Source organism: Anopheles ziemanni, chromosome 3 (genome assembly GCF_943734765.1).
Source record: "Anopheles ziemanni chromosome 3, idAnoZiCoDA_A2_x.2, whole genome shotgun sequence".
In the NCBI taxonomy this organism is placed as follows: domain Eukaryota; kingdom Metazoa; phylum Arthropoda; class Insecta; order Diptera; family Culicidae; genus Anopheles; species Anopheles ziemanni.
In genome coordinates, this window is record NC_080706.1 from 48353445 (window position 1) to 48376080 (window position 22636).

Consider the following 22636-nt stretch of genomic DNA (forward strand, 5'->3'; position numbering starts at 1 on the left):
GGCTGGCGCGTTCGTTCGGTCCGATTAGAAAGGCGGCCAATATGTAAGCGATCGTTACGCGACAAGCAGACGCTCCTACGGCCTACAAGCGGGCAGATGATTATGGATGGTTGTACGCATTGGGCGGTTTTGGGAGAGAACAAATAGACCACGACGAGGGTAGTGATGCACATACATCTATTTGACCGAATTGTGTTGTTCGCTATAAGAACTTTTATGCGTTTTACACGAAACCGCGCTCAAATACGTCGAACTTTGCTTCGTTGTAAGTTTTAGTGTACCTAAATGAAATGTGAAAAACGTGTCTAATAAAAATAGAGAATCCAAAATGAAATCGAATGAGGTACTCCATCGTTTGCAAAATAATAACCGAGTGCTAGAATGTCTTATAGTAGAGAGAGAGTAGATCGATAAAAAAAGAAAACAACCCTCAAAGACCTACAACATGTGATCGGAACAAAGACATTCGGTTGGTGCGGCATGACAGAGAATGCGAACTTTTCTTCGCCCTTCAATGCTGACGGCGGAGTTCAAGGCTATCCTTCATCCTGGCCAGAACTGTGATGATGCCGAGAAAAACACGTGATGGCGATGCACCTTATTCTTTGCTTCTTGAAAGTTGCTACCGCATGAACCGCACCTGCATGACAGCATGGTATGTTAATCTCAAGGTTATGTCGTCGACTGAAACAAAGTGGACTGTTTAGTTTCTTTGTTGTTGTTTTTTTTTTTGAATCCCTGTGCATGCATGTTGAACCCTTTCGATTCCCGTTTGAGGCAAGTTAAGTTGAAGGGCATCTTGGAGTTTACACTGTAACATATTATCTAGTCTAGACATATTACGTTTGCAGTGTTGGTTGCACGGAGGTGCGCGTGTTATCGATACGGGCAAGCGATTGTTTAAGTTCGGTAAAAATGTATGCACTCGTTACGTTATTTAAACAAACTAATCAAATGTTGTATAATTTTAACTTATTACGAATATCCTTTAACAGTTTCAAGAATCAGTATAAGAGACAATTTCATATTTCAAATTTTACTGTTACCAAACAAAGTTTTAAAACAAAAATAGAACTAGACCTACGAAATTTTCTTATCTAAGCTGTGTTCAGTGTTTCTAATTCAGGGGTCGGCAAAGTCCGGTCCGCGGGCCAAATCTTGCGCGCCAACTAATTTTATCTGGCCCATAAGTAAATTTTAGTGCTTCGTACAAAAAACCCATCTCTATTTTTATCAGATTTTTTCACGATGCAGGTTTGATTTCTTGCCAAAAATGAAGAATAAAATTATTGAACGAGGCGTTGTTATAGTTTGAAAAAATAAAAGTCTGAATTCAACGATAATAAGTATGAAAGTGTTTGAAAAAGCTTAACGGAAAAATTTCAAATATTTTATCTTTTACCACTTTTTGTGTAACTTTATTATTCAGAAAGTTGATGCTCCATTCAAAAAGTTGATACTCCAATACTACTTTGAAAACATTAAATCATAAGGTATCCGGTTCGCATTTACGGTTTCCATTTGATAATCTGGCCCTTTTTAGAAAATGTTTGCCAACCCCTGATCAAGATCCATGATTAGTACAAAAGTTTGGATTTGAATCAAAGAAGTATCTATGCCGCTATGATTAGACTGTTGAATGGAATTACATATTTCGCACAATTTTTAAAACAAATCTTTGCAACTTTGCATTTTCCTAGATGATTTATATTTGATGGATACTTATTTATCCTTTTAACTCCACTTCCGTTTTTAAACCCTTCCTTCCCTATGGAAATAAAACTAATCTTTCATTTTCTAAACTGTGTTTAGTTTTTTACTTCTTCAGAAAATCAAATTAACAAATGTTATAATACATTAATGAAGTGCGGGTCTTCTAAGTTCCACACGATTATTCATACTACGCTTTCCTTTCAAACACATATGATATGACGATGTTCGGTTTTTATCAGATGAACTCGTCAAGTTTGATGACCAACTTGCAGCCTTAGTGCGATTGAACCCTTGGCCGCCAACTTCACCGGGTGGGCGATTAAAGTGCCCTATCGCACGAAACGCACGCGCAATGCTGATAAACACGCCGTCGCAAAACAAAGATCCGCATCGCGCGATGGATTGACGGACAGCTGTTTACTCGCGGTGGAGGCATCACTACTACCACTACTGCCCACACCCCACCAAGTTGGCTGCTTTGTTTGCCTGCCATCTCTTTCCCACCGCGTGTGTGCGTGCGTGCGTGATTCACTTCGCGGCTCAGCTGATCTCCGGCTCGCATCCGGCATTCGACGATCGCGCACGCGTCGTTGATCGATTTTCTTTTCCCGCTTCCCACTCGAACCCCGAACCGATGGCCCCAATTTGTAATTGCGTGCGGTTTGGTTTTCCTTTCACCGGCGTGGCGTGTCGCGCGGGGTGAGGATTTTACGTGCCCAACGATATTTTCCGCACCCTTCGGCGTCATGGGAAGATTTTCCTATCCTCCATGGGGAAGAAAATATGACCAGTGTTTGGGTGTTGAAATGGTAACGGTTCTTGTTCGTGGAAACAAAGAGTCTTTACTTGCACGACGCAAAACCAACGATGCGTGCGGCAGACAGGAAATAAGGAAACATGCCTTTATCCTTGTTGATTTTCTTCTGTGTTGTTTCCTTGAGCTGTTTTTGTTTGGTGGGCATCGGTACAAAAGAATCAAACTAAGTCAAATTGACATTTGCATGGTAAACAGAATTAATCAAGCTAATACAGACCATATGCAATAGTTCGCTGAAATATTACACTCTTGTAAAACGAGAAAACAATTGACTATAATGGAAACAAAGCTGTGAACCACCAGGAAATTTCAATGACCTATAGGAATAACCAATTCTAGGTCAGGTACGATTACCTCCTATATATCCCCATTGCGTTGCAATTTCCCAGCAATACTTGCAGCGGAAAACATTTTCTTTCTTCCCCCAAATATAAACTACGCATTTTCGCGTCGCAAAACGCCATCGCCCCGCGGCCAAAGCAAACAAACCGAATCGCAATACGATCCAACTGCGATGTGTGTGCATTGGCATTGGCGAAGGGGTTTTTCCCCCGCTGGAGATTTTCCATGTGCAAACAACCCGCTTCAAGGCCCCATTTTTCCCACCCCAAGACGTTAGACAAGGAAATGGCGCGGCTCGATTGCTCTTTGTCGCCGGGGTGGGAAGAATTTTTGGAGAAGAAAGAAAGTCGCGTGGGTTGACACGGTGTTTGGCCAATTATTACCTACCCCATGTTCGTGCAGCTCGGCGTCGTCGTAGCCTCTAGGGCGTCCTTTATACCTCGCGGGATGCATATGCAAACAATGACAAAGCGCACCCTTCCATCGCCGACCCAACTCGTGTGGTCAGCATCCCCATGGGGTGGTGGGGTAACCGCCCTAAGGAAAAGACGGAGCGAGTGAGACCAGACGGTGCGACACACCATTCCACACACCGTGGTGTTCGTGAGCCAGCGTGTGCGACGTGTTTGTGATGGGTGCCAGGTTTCGAGGAGGGGGTGGAACGGGGGTCGCGACTGTTTTGAATTGCGCGGCCTTTTCGCGGTCCGCTCGAGCGATCCGTGCGCCCGACAAGTCATTCGCGTTCGGACGGTGGAGCAGTGCATATCGTCAAGTGCAACGAATCGATCGTGTGGTCTGCAGAGAGCAAAGTCGAAGAAGAAGAAACGGTTCGTACCGCGTTGAGTCCGCGGGAAAGAAAGTGCTTTTTCTCCAACGGCTTGTGTTTTAGCATCTGGTGATTTTAAGTAGAACGAAATTGATCGCAAGCCAAGTCGTACGGTTTTTTTTTTGTGTGGACGTTTTCGTTTGCCGATCGCCACGCCAAGGGCAGTGGACTGCATTTTGCGTTGCATCATTTCTTCTCCATCGCATAGCAAAGGTGAAACCGAAATTTAACGCTTGCAGCTAATCAACGAAAAAGAAAGCAAACCGAAAAGTGTAAGCGTAAGGTGCAGTTAAGTTAATCGGAAAGGAATACTTTAAAGGCGCTTGGAAGCGATCTTCACAAGGCAAACGGGATAAGCAAATAAAACATCACAAACCGACATCATGAGGCCACCGACGCACTTTGGTAATGACATTACCAACACCGAGGCGAACGGCGCTGAGGAGCAGAACAACCAGACTAACAGCAATGGCGGAAGTGGTGGAAACAATGGCAACGGTGGCAACAACAACAATAACAATAACAACAACAACAACAACGGTCGGAGCAACACTGATTTCATCGTCGAACGGCTGACGCAGAACGGTGCCACGCGGCCTCTTCCGAAGAACGCCGGAAGTGGGATCATCCGCGTGGTCGAGCGTTGCGACGATGCGAAGGAGAACAGTAATCTAGGTAGGCAAGGGGAAAGGGAACCAACCTCATGGAAAGGGTACTGATATAATTGATGAGAGGGTTGAGTAACGAAGGGTTGTTTGGGGGGTTTTAAAAAAACTTCATCGAGGAGAAACGGATTGGGTATATTTCATATTTCACTAGCTTCAATAACTTTTACAACAGGTTTAAAACATCAAGCAGTATGCATTGTTTATATATTCAAGGGTTGTTCCATTGCACAAAACCAATATTTCAATATGTGAGGCATAAGGAGGCAATTGAGAACAAAAGAGCATCAAATCTCAAATTAGTTGCGATTAAGTTCCCTTAAGAGAAGTTTTTGTTTCGAAAATATCTAATTTCAGCATACGCAGAAAAAGAATCAAACTGTCAAAAGTAGATGTTGAAGCTCAGGGGTCGTTTAAATCTCTCTTTCCAAGATACAACTCCGTTTAAAAAGGCTTCGTGGCTGCTAAATCATTTCTGTCATTGAAATTAGTCGAATATCCACAATTACTTCAGTTTGCTTTTGATGTTCACGATTCGGTATTAATTCCACCAACTGGTTTGTTATCTTTTACTTGCCAAAGATGGTGTAATTTTTCATCAATATGGTTGAAGGTATCTTACTTCAAAGCATTTAAATCTATTTTACAATTGCCCACGAAGTAATGCATATTCGAACTTGTGAACAACGCATATTTTGGTAAATTTGTATTTGTATCTGAGCGGGATTAACTGTTTCACAAATGGATTTTGTTCATCAATCGACAATAGTTCTGATGTGTTTTTGATCGATATTGAACTAACAAGATGTGCCACTATCAATTGTTTCTTTTTTTAAAACGGAATTGTAAATCGTTTCCTTATTTTTCGAAATTTTAATCCATTTCCACTTTATTTTCATTTGAACATTGAAATGGAAAAACAGTGATTATTTTTCTGTATCGAATTTTAATTATTTGTAACAATCGTGACGGTTGCATAAAACTGGCTCAAGCTAAAGCAAAACCCGTGGGGATGATCCGAACAACAAACAAATGGCTTGGAAGCCGTTCCTTCACAGTTATAGCTTCTGATAGCGTGTTTTGTGGCGTTGCGTCGCTGGATTGCGTTGCGCACCGAGCGACCCGTGGCCATGGGGGGAAAAATAGTGGCCCGCGTTCGCGCGATTGCGCAGCGCCAAAGTGTCCGAATAGTGTCTCGAGTCGTCGCGTGTTCCAACACAGCACGAACAGCGGAAGGCCCGGGCCTCAACGCTTCCACGGTGCTGGTGACGGCGTCTTGCGACTCGCGACCGGGCGATTGTTCGTCGCTGGCGCTCATTCGACCGGGTCCAGCGAACCGGCGAGCCTATGCATCGCATTGGGTTTGGACTACCTCCACCACACCCCCTTCAAAGCCTGCCCGATCGGCGTTAGCTAAGCGACGTTTCCCAACCGTCAACTCCGAGACTACGGAGTTGGTCATGGTGTACCAATCGGTCGTCGGGAAACTCTTCGAGAGGGTGGCGGAGAAGCGAACCGGGCGGTTGCTTGTGGTTCGAGGTCACCGGGTTGGGGCTTTAAATTCGAGATCAACCCCCTCTCACGATGCGCGGCGCTGTGGTCTAGATTTTTGGTGGCTCAGTGGATGGTTTCGATGGTTGTAAGCAATTAACGGTGGCGAACTTAATAACGGTCCATAAACGATGTCCATTGGAGGATTTTTTGAAAATCGAAAGTCGGTCCAATGTAAAAAAAAGCTTGTATGATAATTGACAATTGCAAGATCATGTTCAATTTGAGTTGAAATTGTAATTACATTTTTACATTTTTAGTAACTATTAAACCCTAATCGTCACCACATACCTTTTTTCAAACAAAATGTACCACAGTTTGCTAATTTTAAACACATTTAAATGGAGCGAACTCCCCAACGGTTTGAAAAAGATACATAAGCTATATTTACCTTTAAAGTGCTGCATAATCCGATGGCGTAATAGTATGCTATATTGTAATCGTTCGGTGAAATTGTTGCCATTACAAACAAAAAACAAAATAAAAAAAATCATTCAAGGGAAAAGAAAAAAACAACACTACTACCAAGCACTTCCGTTTACAACCCTGAGGGCCATTTGCCAAACACGAGACCGCGCGGTTACGTGTTTTCACGAACGAAAGTGAAAACCACAACAAACTGTCTATACGGTGTTTCCCCCGGCGCGAGATCAATTGGACCGTTCGAAATAGAAAGAGAATAGACAAAATAGAAGCGTCGAGTGATAGTGGGAGGGAAAGAGAGAGCAACTCATTGCTTCTCCACGTGCTTTCCTGCGATGGATTCGCGTGAATCAGCATCCGATGCATGAGGGTTTGGCCGCTTGGTTGGGTTGTCTTTTAGCCTAAAATTAACCGGACATTAGTCTCAAAGTTCGCCTAGCACAAACACTCCCGAGCAACACACCCCAAACATGTTCTCCGTTTCCGTGACAACCGTTGTGCATTAGCGCGTTCCGCCATCTGGCGCGACCTTTGATGGGAACCGAAAAAAACAAACAACAATCAAACTCACAACTTCTTGAGCACCGTTGTAGCACGGTAGCATAAGCATAAGGATTTACTCGCCACAGTTTTGTGTGTGTGAGTTTTTTTTTTTTTGCTCCACTGTGCCCCTGACTTCGAGTGAACCAGTGATGTGCATTAATTTATGCTCCACCGTCGCCGTTATGCTATCGCTTACGGCATTAGCATAACTGGGTCAAACATTGACGGAAAGGAAAGGCACGATGGAACGGTGTTTAAGCTTTCGTTTTTCATGGGTGTGTTATTCGGAAACAGTGAAATTATTTGTAGTGAATTCGAAACCTTTAAACTGTAAAAGCAATCGAATAATTCACACACTAGTTTTGTTTCATTCCTGCAACATTGCACGCTTCGGTTTGCTGAGTTATTTAACCAGAAAATAGAGAAGAAAACTACATGCGAGTTTTAATTGTAGCCACAAAAATCGGCTTAATCACTTGGACGCTGTATGCATGGGCGGAAACTGTAATCTCTTGCGCAACTCCCGCCACCATCACAGTACGGTACGGTTTTCGCCACTTTCGTCGATCACTGCTAATTCCTACGATGATGTGTGGCGCCTTGGGCGAACCGCTTCCAACTTCCCGCAAGCCACAACCGGCTGGCATTCAGTGGCGCCTTCCTCCACTGGCTGACTGCCTGCGAGCTTCCTGATTACCGAGGTCAGCGCCGTCTTGATCTTTGCACCGGCCCGCAAGCGAAGCGTACGAACGGTGGACGACCGCGAGCGCTATTAAAATTAGCCCTTTTAAGGGAAAAACCAGCCGACCCTTGTCCGGTAGAGAGCCGGTAAAGGAACCCGCGGCAACGGCAGGGTCCGTCGTTTGATGGCTGATGAAGACTTTAGACCCCCGCTAAGGTGTTCCTTCAGCACGTGCTACTCAATCATCTGACGTTGGGCAAGAAAAAGAAACCGAAATCGTGATCATCGTGCAGAAGAACAGCTCGTAGCAAACTGGACAACAGAATGAACAGGAAGCCCTCGGGGATCGCGCACGATGACACATGTCTAGGGGCGCCGGTGTCGGTGCGGACAACTCTATCGGTGCTGGCACGGTGGAGCAAAGACGCAAATGCTAAATGTGCCACCCCGCGCAAAGCGGGGAGGACCTGCAAAGCGAGTGATGATTTATGATGATGGGTGCGAGCTCGGCACATTCAAATGATGGTTCCACGCATGGATTCCTCCACCTGTTATCCAATTGCCAGTGAAATTTAATGTTTATGGGAAGTTTTTGCTAGCATTTACCCCTACATCGTTGCATGAAATCAAACAAAGTTTTAATCATTATTATTAAACTAAACAGATTAAAGACCAGGAACATAACTTCAGATGGGGAGTTGTGGAAGTAAAATAAGTATTTTGTTGTATTCATTTGATACAACTCAGGAATATGTGATAGTTAGATACAAACCTAATAATATATTTTCAAACTAATTTCATTTAAATGTGCACTCATGCACTCGTGCACTCATTTTGTCATAGAAACAATACAATTGCTACACTTCATTATGCTGCGCTAACTATTTCCATTTAAATCTATTGAACGAAAACGAGATTGTGCTGCAAAATAAAAGCATAAAGGCCTCATTTGCTGAAAGCGTCTTTTTGTGAAGGCATCCCCGGGAAAAAGGGCTCTTTTCCCATCGGTACCTAGCGCAACGAGCCACACAATTACTTTCCATTTTGTAATGAATTATGTTTCATGCCCATAAGCAATGCACTGAGGCAGTGCTGTAGTTCCCTTTATTGCACTTCAGCTCTGCATTCACTGCAAATTGCTGCAACCGAAGCGTTCCGGTAGTGTTTTCGCATGCTCCAGTTTAAGGGCGTCCAGATGCACCGTGCACTTACATAACAAAAAAAAAAGGTTAAGTCTGCGCAATGGCAGTCACCTGACAGTTTGACAGGGGGGAAAAATTAGCTCCAACGGTTGAGCCTCCGAGAGCGTAAGCCACATTGATCCGGAACGTTATGACCACGTTCGTTTATTTATGTTTATTGACTTACTTTAACAGCGGCTTAACCAGCCTCAGCAATTTTGGTCTACGGCACGCACCAAACGCCACGTTCAATCGGTTGGATAAGTGCGCTTAATGTATGGACATTTTGGTGAATTATTTTTCGCCTTGCCTTGCCCACCCTTTGACGTGCGTCAAGCGAAGATGAAAACGTTACGGAAAACCAACCCTCCCCGTTGCGGGTGCGCGGGAAAGTGACCAACGGTTACATCAGCGCAGCCCCCTCCCCACCCATCCAACTGCCAACCCATCCACATGCAACAAATCGAAAACCCGAAAGGAAAAGCGATGAAAACAACCTAGTTTTCCACGCTCGGCGTCGAAAACAAACGATCCCACCATGGAGGCACAAGGCGCGCACCCAATTCGGGCACGCGTTAAGTCACGTGAGACGACCTTAAACCACTCCGAAGTGCCAACTGCTAGTTGGAAGCCTCTTGGTGCAAGTGCAACAAAGGTGACCGACAATTTTGAAACTTTTGCTATCGGCAGCTTTTAGCTTTTACTGCAGTCAATAATCAAGGTTTATGGGATTTGTTTAACATTTTGTAACGATTGGATTGTGAAAGCGTAAAACTTATATTTGTTTCTGATCTTCTCAGGTACACAGTCTTGCAATCTTTTATCGGTTTACGATTAATATAGGATTTAAAGCACATTGTTTGTCCTTGTTTGTTTTGGTTTTCTTATGTTTTACACTGAATATTAAATTTTCCAATTGATGCTTTATTTCTAATGTAATTCAAGTTTTTTAATTTCCGCTGTCAACTTTAGCTACTTTCTATCGCAAAAAATCTCTCAATTACGTTCATAATACGTTCTCACATTCATTGTAACAACAAATTACATTGTATGCATCAAATTCATCATCTGTTCAGCGATTAGCCAATGTTGCTAAACAAGGAAAATCTCGCTTTTTCATCGGATCGCCTTAGCCTCGTTGAATAAATACGGATTGGCGTTCCTTTTCGGCGTGTACAAGGATGGTACTGTTTTCACCTATTAATCAGTCGTATCAACAAAACTCATCGCATACAATAAAAGCTCGCGGTACTAGCGCGCGTGATTCCATAATAGAAGGAAGGGAAAAAACCTCTTAGAAAGTGTAATGTCTTCACTTGGCCGCCCGAAGGTTTCGCGCCTCGGCCTGCTGCTGGAATGGATCTGGCGCATTATCGCGATCTTTACCATGTTGAGCGATCAGATCCACACACGATCTTTGAACTAAAGCGTCTTCGGCGCCTCTTGTTGAAGCTCTTCAAATCTCGCATCAGGCACGCTGTCGGCAACGGTGCCTACGATGCAATTGATCGTTACTGATTTCGTATCGTTTCGCAATTTGAATCGGACCTTTTGGGTGTTTATTTGCATTTTTGGCGTTTACTTTAACCAAGACGGCTCATCGTGATTGCTTTGGAAATTTCGCAAAACACGATTTAATGTGTGAATGTCCCAACACTGCAGAAGATGAAAGGTATAAAGTTATGACAGATCATGCTCAAAATTATTTCGGATGAAAAGAAATAGTAAATTTTAAAAAAGGTTAAAAAAGTAACATGTGGGATTTCAATCACGCTCTTCTCTTTTTAAATATAATTATTAAATCGGCAATATCATTATTAAAGCTTGTAAAATTGCTATAATCCGGTTATTATGTTGGATTTCTTGAGCGTTCGCTGGAGATCAAAACGTAATGTATTCTTTTCAAATTAAAAACGCTAATTTATACTCTTTCACAATTAAAATCACAGATTCAATTGAATGACACAAAACAGACATTTCCTTGTCAATACAAACAGGGTCTTAAATAGAGATCCTTTTTCCGGTCAAAAAACCGTGTTAAGAATGATTCGAAGGCCGCTTCTCTGTTGTACTGTCCTGTTCGAAATAAAAATTGAAATGGAAACGTGTCGTATGTCGTCGTTTTAAAAACGACGAGAAAAAGAGAGTGAGAGAGTACGCGTACAAAGATTGTTAGGAAACGTGTTTATCCGGCAATCTGTTACATTTCCCATTGCCCAAGCGTGATGGGAAATGCGCAAGGAAAACATCGCGCACGCCTCGCCGTTTTGTGTAAATAAACTTAAACCTGCGCGTTCTTCGTCCTCTGGGATCGAACGCGGAAGAGGAACACAGAGGTCGCCAGAACAAGACGCTGACGCGACGCTCGCCCTAAGACGGAAATTTCATCCCATTTACCGGCAAAATCACGTACGGCGTCCTACTTTACGTCGTTTGCACCGACCTCCCATCCTCTGGCTCATTTCCGACCGATTCAGAACGGTGATTTATGAATTTTCCGGTTACTGTCCGATCGTTGTCCGCGGTGCGCATTGCGCAGTCGAGATGCGATCGAGCGAAGGTGAGTTGGCGTGGATTGACGCAGCTTCGGGAAACTGGGGTTTTCCCCATTGGTTTGCAGTGTCGGCGTTCGGTGGCGAGCGTTATTTTCCACCCCGGTGGCAGATTGGGAAAATGAAAATGTTCACCCTCGCCAGCAACGGTTGTTTTTTTCGTGTTGGCCACCTATTTATTTCTTCCAACCAACGCCACACAATCTGGGAATAGTGCGCATCGGGTGGAGCTGCGTCATGCGGGCAAAACAATTTAAGCGAGGATGCGGTGGCGTACTTGAATAGTTCGCAGTTCATGGCACCTTCGAATGTGGCTTCGATTTCCGTGCAGAGCAATTAAATAAGCCACAGAAGCGCCACCGATGTGTGCAGGCTCGCGCACGTGGTTCGTTAATGGCGGGCGAAAAAAAACATGCCGGGTCTTAAACACACGGGTGTTGATGTAACCAATAATGAAACGGAACTGTGTGCACGTCCAGCACCGCCGTAACGCCATCGATCGCGAGACTATTTTGCCTTTTCTCGGGCATGCATGGAATGGCTGCAGCGCTACATCCTGTTTCGTGCCGTTTTTCATCGTACGTTATGTTATTTATTTTCCTCCATTACATATCATCTTCTAATTCGACTTCCGAGTTTTTGCTTTCTGCTGCCTGTTGGTACCTCAACAAAGACCACTTTTGGAAAGGGACAAGCATCGGGTATCAATGCTTTCCTATACCTTTAATTTTAAGCTTCGATAAGCCCTCATCCATGTTTTTCCTTCCGCCGGCACTTTTTTCATCTTTTATCATACCTACGCGTGAACGCCATCGTGGAAACTCATTTCTGCCTTCATTCCACATCAAACTTTTCACACACATCATAATTTGAAGCTCGTGAATTGCAAAAACTAAAAATACAACGCCATCATTTCATGGCACAAGGAAATGGTGCGTTTTAGCTATCGTGAAGTGTTTCTCTTCAAAGATGAGTGCAGGGGTGGTTGGCTTACAACTGCGACAAAGACTCCAAACCGTCTAGCTTATGGTGGCGTAAACAACAACCGCCGTATCTACGCGGTTTTGCTTTCTACGACCGTTGTGTGATTACGCGTCACTGACTAATGATATCGGTAGCGACGATTACACTGGTACAGCTGATAACGTGCGCCATCTCCGCCAAAGGTTATCGGGAAAAAATCCACTGTCAACAACCCCTATCTCTGTTAAAATGGCTTTGTAAAATTGGTCGATACATATCTCATTATTTGTTTATTAGTCGCGATTCGTTCAAATCTAGGTCAAGCTGTCTGATGAACAAAATGTACTTAGTATTCCTTTAACACTTTTACCTTGAACATACATTTTTTTTATTTTACATTCGCATCAAGCAATGTATGTGTAAACGTGTTCAATATGTGATATCAAATATTATACGAAAGCTAAATGTTTCCGTTATGCATTTTCAAATATTCGAAAATCACCATGGTTTTCAATTCATTTTCGAAAACGTTATAGAACTGTCATTTTCCTTCTACATGACACGACCAGGTATTGTTTACACACCGTGACTTTATTGTAAACAAGACCAGCAAAATGTTTTGCTAGTCGTTAAAACAGATTTTACTATCTATTTCCTGTGTTGTTACGTTCCTACAGAGTTTTTATTTTAGTTAAAGTTAGCTCAACAGTAAAAGACGCAAAAGATTACAAGATAGTGCAGCTAGTGTAGCGCTCCTGTTACATTGTTGTAAAAATTCGGCCGGGCTTTGAACTCCGTGAACCTTAGAAACCGTGTACCGGGGACATGGTGGTTAAGTCATAGTTATTTATAGCTGTGTGTATATTTTTTTGTATTATTAGACCGTCGAAACCGGTGCCATCGGTTTTAAAAATTATTTTCATTACACCATCAATACTAAGCGGTCGCAAACCTGTTCCTGACGGCTGATGATGGCTTCGTTCGTGGCAAAAGTGGTAAACCGTTGTGAAGAAGCCGCCGAATCGAACCATTTAGGTGGGGTGTTTTGTTTGTTGGATTCTTATGTTTTAATGCACGTGGAATACCCTTTGAGGGGCGAGTTATTTATAGTTGAATTTTACCTAATAACACGATTTTCATATTTTCATATCTCACTGTCTCTGCAGACCTCTCCGAATGTGAGCTCATCCAGGTTCCGGATGCAGTCTACCATCTGATGAGAAACACGGAACTGAAAACGTGCGATCTAAGTGGCAACGTGATAACGAAGATTTCACCCAAATTCGCCGTTAAGTTCAGTTTTATCACAGGTAAAATGAAGGCCTTTGGGGAAGCTATGACTGTTTTTCTCATATTTCAAATTGTTTTCCTTCCGTAGAACTAAATCTGTCCCACAACCAAATGGCCAGACTGCCGGACGAGCTGGCCGACTTGCACTCGCTGGAAGTGTTGGACATTTCGCACAACTCCTTCATCAGCCTGCCGAACGTGGTGTTCAAAATGCCTAAGCTGCGCGAGCTGCGAGCGAACAACAATGCCATCATCGACATCGATCGGGACGAAATCATCACGTCCGAGTCGTTGGAGTTGGTCGATTTGCGGCACAATCCCCTGACGCCCTTCTGCCACGATCTGCTGAAGCATGCCAACGTGTCGTTCCGGATCGAGCTGTCGGACCGGGTGAAGGAAGACTGGGAAGATTTGACTATTTGAGGGAATTGTTCCGCTCGAACTGCCGTCCCCAAAGTGCTTGTCCTGCCTTCGAACTAGCTTTAGCCGCACTATTAGATGCATTGTGTACGTATGATATTGTTACTCGCTGGTATCTTCTGCTCTAAAAATAACATAAACCCTCCACACAAAGCTTGTGGATTGTACTAACAAACCGACACTTGGAAAAGGCATTAATCCTATGTTTAGAAGGATCTCCCAGCGTACTTATGCTAAGATGTCGATGGTATTACACCGGACAGAACAGTTTAACCAGCACCGTTATTAAACGGAACCCTTTTTCCTGTATAAAACTAACCAGATCTAGCCATGAAGTGGATAGTTCAAGTGTATGTATTGTACTTATGTATTATATTGCATATTTGAATGTACTTGTAGTCAGTAAGCTCTACCTTTGCGGTCCGTGTACCTGCCCGATCATTTTAGTTTTCTGATGGGGATCTTCTCGTAACGTGGTGTTTAATTAAAATTGGATAGATTTCACCTTAAAAGATGTGTGTGGATGTGTCGAAGACGCGTGCTTTACGATCAAGATAACACGTGGGATAGGATGTTGATCTAGTCATCAGAAGAAATGTATGTATTAACTGAAAAATGTTGATCTGAGTAGGCATTGTCTGTATGGCTGTGCAAAATGAACCGATTAGATGATTGCTTCGTAAAAATAAGCAGCAAGATTAAAAAGATTCGATCAAGAGCATCCCGCCCTGACTCAGTTTAGAGAACGTGCCTTATGATCAAAAGAGGACTGCTTTATGACATACCACACAACAAAACTACCCCGCGTTCGAGAGGAGATCCTCTAGTCAGAAAAGGAAATGGGGCGATAAACGGCAGCGATTCGTGTGAGATAGGACATAATTTATGACCATGATCATAAACGAGTGATATTAAGTAAGCGGAAGTGTTATGTTTAAAAAGCTGTTAAAAAAATCATTTAGGGAAAAAGTTGCAATAATTCAAAGATGGTTTCTTTCATAAACCGCGATGAAAAAATTACAATTGGAAAGAGGCCTTGCGATCACGATTCAAAATATCATCAACATGTCTTCATGTAGAATATTGCATATTTGAATATGAGATTGTAGCCAAATCTATTATTTGTAAAGACAATTAAAAAAAAAACAAAAACCGCTAACAATCGAGCAGAAATGTTTGTTAAAGCATTTCCCCCCTGTGGGAATCAATGCTTGTTGTGTAACCGTTCGGAATGAAATGAAAATAAATATTTGCTTTGATAAAAAAGAAATCATGCATGTGTTCCTTTTCAGTCTGCCAAACCATGTGCGTCAAAATGTGCTACCAAACTGTTCGGTTTATTACAACCACGGATACAGGAAGTAAAATACAATCGATTCAACTTAACTCAAAACTCATTATTATTTATTTTCCTATGTTGTCACGGTAAAATGATCCATGTTTCTGAAGGGATATAGGCTCTAGCGATTGTAAATAATAGTAGTATAGTAATAGTAAATACAATTCGGTAATATAATTCGTTTACTGTACCTTTCTCTCACCATCTCTTTCTCGCGTTCCCTCTCTTTATCTCTGTCTCTTTGGTTTACCTTACATATGTTTGCGATACAATAATATATAGATTTTTGTGTTTTGTTGTTTGACTCCTTGTCTTCTTGAATGGTGTATATGTATATTTGCTTTATGTTTTTCGAATCTAATAATATTCGACGGACCGGACACATACAGTTTGTCGGTTTGACAGTGTTGGGACAAGTTTTTGTCAATTCGCTTAGGTCGGTTCAGTTACTGTTAATAATGTTAGTTCACAGCGCAAGAAAAACAGGGAAACACGTTCATGTTTTTTTTAAAAAGGCTTCTCGAGAAGAAGATTTTAGCAACGAGATTTTGGCGCCACCTCGTGCGCGCACTCATGTGGCCCGGGTGGAAACCACCTCCCTATCACTTTACGAAATGGGGGGTAGGGGTTCCGAAATAGTGCAATGCTGCCAGCAGATCCTTTGCCCTAATTCCCTGTTGTTGGGTTGTAGCGTTTCATCTCCTTCCGTGTATATAATATGCTTTACTAATTTTGGTTTTTACTACCTGTTTTCCATGAGCACTAGTTCATTATTTGTTTCATCTTGTTTGATAACCTTAACACTTGTTCGAATGTAAAATACTTGCTTTGGTAAATTAATATTCTCTTATTGCTCGTGTTAACGAGTTTGTTATGTTGTATGTTATCTTCCGCCAGGCGACCTATACGCCTGTTTCTTCTCCCCCATTTCAGTTTGTTGGTTGTGTATTTGAATGATATATTGTTTGCACCATTTTCTAGGGGATAACATTGTTATTTTTTGGTTCAACACTTACATCGTATATGTGCTATGTATGCCGGCATGTTTAATGACATGTAATTACTATGAGCTTCGCAAGCAATTCAATGATTTGGACTCGTATAGGAATCCATTTTATCAACAAATTTTCCACCCTACGGAGTTGAGAGGAATAATAACTCGTGCACTTGTTATGATAACTTAACGAAACAAGGTTATCCGGTGGAACCGTAGAGTGGCCGTCCACGTGGCCAAGGAGGGAAATTTCAAGCTGTATAACTGTGTGTTTGTGGTACCACTCAAATCGCCTTGGTTCGTATGTTCCGCCAAAGATGAATACGATTAATTCAAAGGGCTCGATTGAATTGATCCGTACGTCGGTTGGACTACCATTCATGCAGGTTTGCTGCCGAAACATCGGAACCGGGAGCAATTTCGAGAGTGTTCCACCGTTTAGCAACCTGCGGTCCAATGAAGTGCAGGTGCAGAAGGCATGGCATCCGTAAGGAACTTTCTAGATTCAGTCACATTAACGCTACGCTTTAGTGCACGGTCGAAAACGTAAGCTCGCAGTGAGCAGTGTAAGATGATAGAAAAAAATGAATGTAGCTTAGTGCTAAGCATTTTTGTAACGGTTGTTAAAATAATTCCTTTTTTCACACTAACAAATGTTGTTGCCCACCGCATCAAACAATCCGTTGAACGAGGCAGAAAATAACGATCACTATCCTATTTTTTCTGCGTCATTGAACATTTTACCCGATGCTGATAGTTGCTGACATTCGCCAGGTTCCACAGATGCCTTTATCAACATCTCTTCCGAACTGCTGTTTTCTCTACTATCAACAATCAACCTTCCTTTTCCGTCGGAAAGCGAACGTTTGATGAAACCATTTTCTTAGCATAGTTTTTAATGTTTTGATTAATTCATACATTAGACAGCGTTGCATTCTTGCGTGTCGAACGTGCAAGAACTCAACACAGTTGTGGCAGCGAGAGAAAGGGATGTAGTTCTAATGATGATGTAATTGCTGGAGTGTTGTATGTGCGTGTAGCCAACCGTGTCCTCCCACATTGTGCACAGTTACAGTCTGATAAATTGGACAAGGAGCTCCCTCTTCCACCCTCAAGAAACAACCGTCTTACAATTGCGTCAAGACCGAGTTACAAAGCTCCTCCGATTCGAGCTTATCCTTCATGCTGAGCTCCTGAAGATCCTGTTGGATCTGGTCAAAGATACTCATGGCCGCCGGCACGCCACCCGGGACGGTCGCTTCCGCATGCCCCCCCGGCAGCTCATCGCACGGTGAAATGGCGTCCTCGTCCTCCTCGTTCGAAGATTGCAGCTGCCTGACCCGCTCCTGAGCACTTTCGCTCGGCCGGGTCACGACGGCCGCTGCGATGGCCGCACTCGGGTGCATCTTGGTCGCGATGGCGGTCGGTTTTTTGGCGGGATCATTGCTGGGATAGTGGTAGTGGTGCGACTGCACGTGTGTCCCCGTAAGGTTCGTCAGCGGGATACGGTACACCCGCAGGGGTTTATTGGCCGAGCTGCCGTTCGAAGGAGACGTTTCACCGTCGTTCGTCTGCGACTTCCCGAGGTTGAGCGTGGGTTGCCGAATGAATGATTTGCGTGTCGGCGAACTGGGCGAGGTGCCCTTTACGATCGTACTGTTGCGTGGCGAGTTGGGAGGTACCGAGGCTTCACCAAAGTGCCGACAAAGATCCTTGGTGTTCGGTAACGGTTGGGCACCGAAGTGTTTGGCCAGATCTTTGCTACAGGTGGTCGTCGGTATGGAGAAAGATGTGCCGGCTTCACCGTACGAGTTACTTTTCGAAATCGGCCGCTTGAGGTCGTCGACGGAGAGGGTAACCTCCTTCGGTTTGACACCGACCGTATCCGACTCGGACTTGGGGTTTTGCAGTGATTTCGCACGCTGAATTTGTGGTGTGACAAGTCCAAGTCCCGGTCCGGAGCCGGCCGGAGTCAGATCCTTGCCCGATTCGGCTGGATCTACGTCCGTCGGTGCAACCGGGGATGCACCGGTCGAGTTATCCTCGTCCGAGCTCAGTCTACTTCGGCCAGGGCTGGTCGCTGCGGGATCCTCCTCTGGCGCAACACGGCTCTCCTCGATCCGAGGTCGGTTCATCTGCTCGTGGTCCTCCGCATCGAGGCCACGCAGTTTGGCACCTTTGGGAATGAACTCGGGGGCGGTCGTTACGAAGAAGATGTCCTTCTTGGACGTGATCAGCTGCAGTTCGGCCATCGTGACCGTGTGCACGAGGTTTCCGTTGACCAGCAGCCGGATCTCCATCGTGTCGGGGGTGAATGCGATGATGTACGGGAATGCACACACAACCGAGGTCGGTGGCGTGTTGAACTGGAAGTCAAACTCGGTGCTGTTGTTACACTCCTCCGATAGCTTCTGGAAGTGGCAGGTATCTGCGGGAAGGGCAAGATCGTTACAAAGGCGGTTCTTACCACACAAAGCATTACTTACGATTATAACACAACAGAAGCTCCGTATCCTGGCCATCGTAGAGATCCAATGCAGCCACCAGGTGCGTCTGGGATCGCTTCAGCGTGTCCGTCTCGTGCAACTTCGTCGCGTGTCCGGTCAGCTCCGACACGATCTCAAAGTGGTGCCGATAGCCGACACATATCAGCAGGCCCGCATTTGGACAGGACCCCTCCAGGATCGTCATAATCGTCGGCGAGTCGTGCAGGTGGATCTCCTTCAGGAACAGGAACCCCTCTACTGTATCGTTATCACTGTTCGGGCACCAAGACGTCCAGGCGGCCGTATGTTTCCACTGGTAGATCAGCAGCTTCCTGCCCACCGCCACCGCCATCCGTAGATGCGCTTCGCCGGCCCGCGAGATCGCGTACAGGTGGCAGCCGCGTGTCTTCTCGATCCGACGCTCCTTCACGTCAACGCGTGACCGCTGCACCAACCGATCGTCGGTGAACTCGTTCAGCCGGAACACGTGTATCCGGTGTCCGTCCTTCTGCACAGCCGACCCACCCCGCACCAGCATGATGCCGTGATCCTCGACCACGTTCATCTGCTTCACGCACAGCGTCCGATCGAACACGGTCCGGTGTGTTTGGTCCTCCTTGATGAGATATGTACCTTCGTCCGAGGCGAGAAACACCTGGTCCTGGCCCCAGCTGTCGCCGACCAGGTCGTTGCGAGGCTGGAACGTCGGGTAGAAGCACTGAGGCTCCCAGGGTGGCCTCTTGAATACGGTCCCAGCCGACGCTATGCTGGTCGGAGCGTCCCCTCGAACGATCGCTTCCAGCTTGAGCGCTTGGCCAATGCGAACAAACTCCACCTGTCGGGCGTCCTCCTTTAGCTTCGACGTGCGTGGCGCATCGTACAGGACCTCCGAGAAGGCTCTTCTGTTCAGCATGTTCTAAAAGTGGGTGAAAAAGACAATGTTACTAGTTATTGTGCATGAAAAATAAAAGATTTTCGTTGGATAATGACACAAAAATTAAATATCTTCAATGCAAAACAGGCTAGAACTGCTTGGGGTTGATTTATTGCATCTACGAGAGGCAGAGGCGGATCATTCAACAATCTCCAGACATTTACATACCCCAAATGAATCTATACTAAAGATCAAAGATTTATTTGTTTTATGAGAGGTTGAAATCCATTATACATGTTTGCAGTATTGTCATGTAGTTTTTATGTTTATCAATAGCAAAAAATTCTAAAACAGTGCTTGGGAAATAGCAAGAGAAGAATTTAAATAAATTATTATATTTCGAACCTGCTTTTTTAGTTTTTTAATCTCTAATCGGATTTCGATTCAGATTTCATAAATTCAGCACCAATATAATGTGATACGTAATTCACATTTTTTTATCCACTGTTTGCATGTTGTTTAATATGCATCTTTTAAAATTCATTGTATTACGGCATGTAAATCCTCACCAAGACATCATAATATTTTTTTCCGATTGAAATCTACTCATTTTAATACTTTTCTCATTCTCATTCCATTCTGTTTTATTTCTGTTAAAAAATTCAAATCTACTCTACTTTTTGAAGAGGATCTTGTTTTTTAGAAAGTTCAAATAAAAAAAGTAAAAAGGTAAAAGAAAACAAATTCTACCAAGGCTTAAAAGTTGAAAATTAACAATGATAACTATCAAAGTATATCGAAAATCAAACTAGAAAACCATATCCAACAGTAAACGATGTAGAGTGACCAATAATGTCGGTGGTTTCTTAGGATTTCATCCAAACAGGTATTTTCTTAATCTTTCTGTTACCTTCTTCTACTTCAATCTACGCAAGGATAGTGTTTGATTTGACTCATCACTTCTGTTATACCAGGGTTACGAGTATATTGGCGCCTAAAAGATGATAGGAAAAATAAAACTCCAACCGCCAGTAGGTCACAGGTGATTTTTATGTACCATTCTCCATGTTTGACGTAGGCCTTCGGTAGGAGAAGCCCCTAAAACGCACGTGGGACTATCTTTTGATTGGTTGTGTTGGAATATGTAAAGCAAGAACGAAACGACAGTGCCGGGTCGATTAGAAATTTATGAGGATATCCAACGTCCTCAAATTAATTCGGTATCCAAAAATATATGGATAAAGCTCGTTACGATTAAATTGGTAAATAAAACCAATTGCTACTACACAAACAAAAGCATCTGTAATTCATCACGAAATAAGTTTAAAAATACACCATAACTCATCTGAAAATCAAGTAAAAACTGGACGAGAATTTTGGTCACGTTTTTATTAGGTGCAGAGTACTCACCATCTGTTAAATGTTCTTGCTTCTTTGGTGTTCATCACGCTTCACTATTGCTCCATCCATTAAATACAGGATGGCCAAAAGCACCAAAAACTCCTACCCGGTATTACCTCAGCATCAATTCCTGTGGCTTCACGGACCACCTCACCTTCTCGTGGCTAGTAAACGTTCTTTGCCTCCCCTTTTTTCCTATCTCCAAGCGGTTTCAACCCGTTTCGGTAGAAAAAAAAACCGTCACTAACTTTGGAACTTTTGTCCAGCAGTAGACCGATTACCCTCTCAGTAGACGGTTCATGTGCTCGGTCACACATTCCCGTTCCGGGCGAGGGCATACGAAAACAATCAATTTTTCCATCCCGTCGGAGAGTTTCTGCATCACGGTGCACGGCGTTTCGTTCCGGTCGCGCTGAGCGAAGGAACGAAAAACTTCCGGAAATACTTTTCCGTTCCATCACTCGCAAAACCGCGTCGTATCACCGAAAAACAAAAACGAACCGCAAAATTACCCGTCGGTGTACCCACGCCTCAAACTTACCATTTTATTGTCGTGCACATACTCCTCGTACAGGTCCTTTATCAACATTTCCAGCGTCCGTTCACGCTTCCTTGCGAAGGTTGGCGTTTGGAAGGTGGCCTTCTCACCGTTGATCAGCTTCACCAGCAGAAAGTCCCTGAAGACGGCCGGATCCTGCAGTTTTGGGGCAAGTGACGAGCAACCACCAGAGCATGCCAATGTGATACGATACGATGTGACCATAGTGGACGGAAGGGAAAAAATAGGAAATGAGTAAAGCAACGAAAAAAGCACAAGATCGCCTCCGTCGACCGTGTTCGGGCCCTGCGGAAGCGGAAAATGAAATAGAAACAAAGGGACCATTTTCATTTATCGCCGGTGACCAGTTTTTCCGTTTTTCCCACTGCCCATCTCCGTGACCACGTGTCAAAGGTTAGGACGTATTTTCGTTGACCCGGTTTATATTTTTCGTCCCGCGTCAACTCTGTCCACGGCGACGGAACGCGGCGTTAGAGAAAAGGGACTGCCACGTAACGTTAATGGGTTGGAATTGACGATGGTTTGAATCATGCAAAAGGCCATCAATCGTAACAAGATTTGCTGTCTCGAGTGTTGTGCGGAAACAATGGTTTTATACGATACGGTGGATGTGTATGGGAAAATTGACAGAGTTTTTCGGTTTTTGTTTATGCTCCTAAACCCGGTCTAACTAGCTAGATTGCTTCGTGGTCTTATTAAATAGGCCTAGAATTGATATTGAATTAATTTGTTTTTGTTTTTCTCACAAATATTATTAAATATTTTTAACTATGAGGATTTTGTTTATGTATTTGTTTTCTTTCTATTTTATATTATTAAAATTAAAGTTTTTTCTAACACAAAAATCGCAATTTTCTTCCATCATCCAAAAAGCAAATGTTGTAGAAAACCCGAACCTCTATTTATATCATAATTGGAATACTGACACGCTCCTCTCTAAATCAAGCATTCTAATAATTATAGCATTAGGACATTAACAGCTGGTCTTGATGGGGGGAAAGGATTCGATTTCTTT

At 43.7% G+C, this 22636-nt stretch overlaps 2 protein-coding genes across 2 annotated transcripts in view; one reads left to right on the forward strand and one right to left on the reverse strand.

Annotated features, from left to right (window-relative positions):
* Positions 1-4081: 4081 nt before the first annotated feature.
* On the forward strand, positions 4082-14561 carry LOC131287530 (leucine-rich repeat-containing protein 20). The gene is made up of 3 exons (XM_058316589.1): positions 4082-4373; positions 13425-13568; positions 13637-14561. Exons 1-3 carry the CDS (start codon positions 4082-4084, stop codon positions 13969-13971), a joined length of 771 nt encoding a protein of 256 aa, XP_058172572.1. The 3' UTR covers positions 13972-14561.
* Positions 14562-17428: 2867 nt separating this feature from the next.
* The window catches only part of LOC131284902 (GTPase-activating Rap/Ran-GAP domain-like protein 3), a 35888-nt gene continuing 30680 nt past the window's right edge, over positions 17429-22636 (reverse strand). The window contains exons 11-13 of the mRNA XM_058313761.1: positions 21604-21756; positions 18788-19703; positions 17429-18729 (exon numbers count right to left, since the gene is read on the reverse strand). Of these exons, the coding sequence (XP_058169744.1) occupies positions 17429-18729; positions 18788-19703; positions 21604-21756 (2370 nt within the window). The remainder of the gene's footprint in view (positions 18730-18787; positions 19704-21603; positions 21757-22636) is intronic.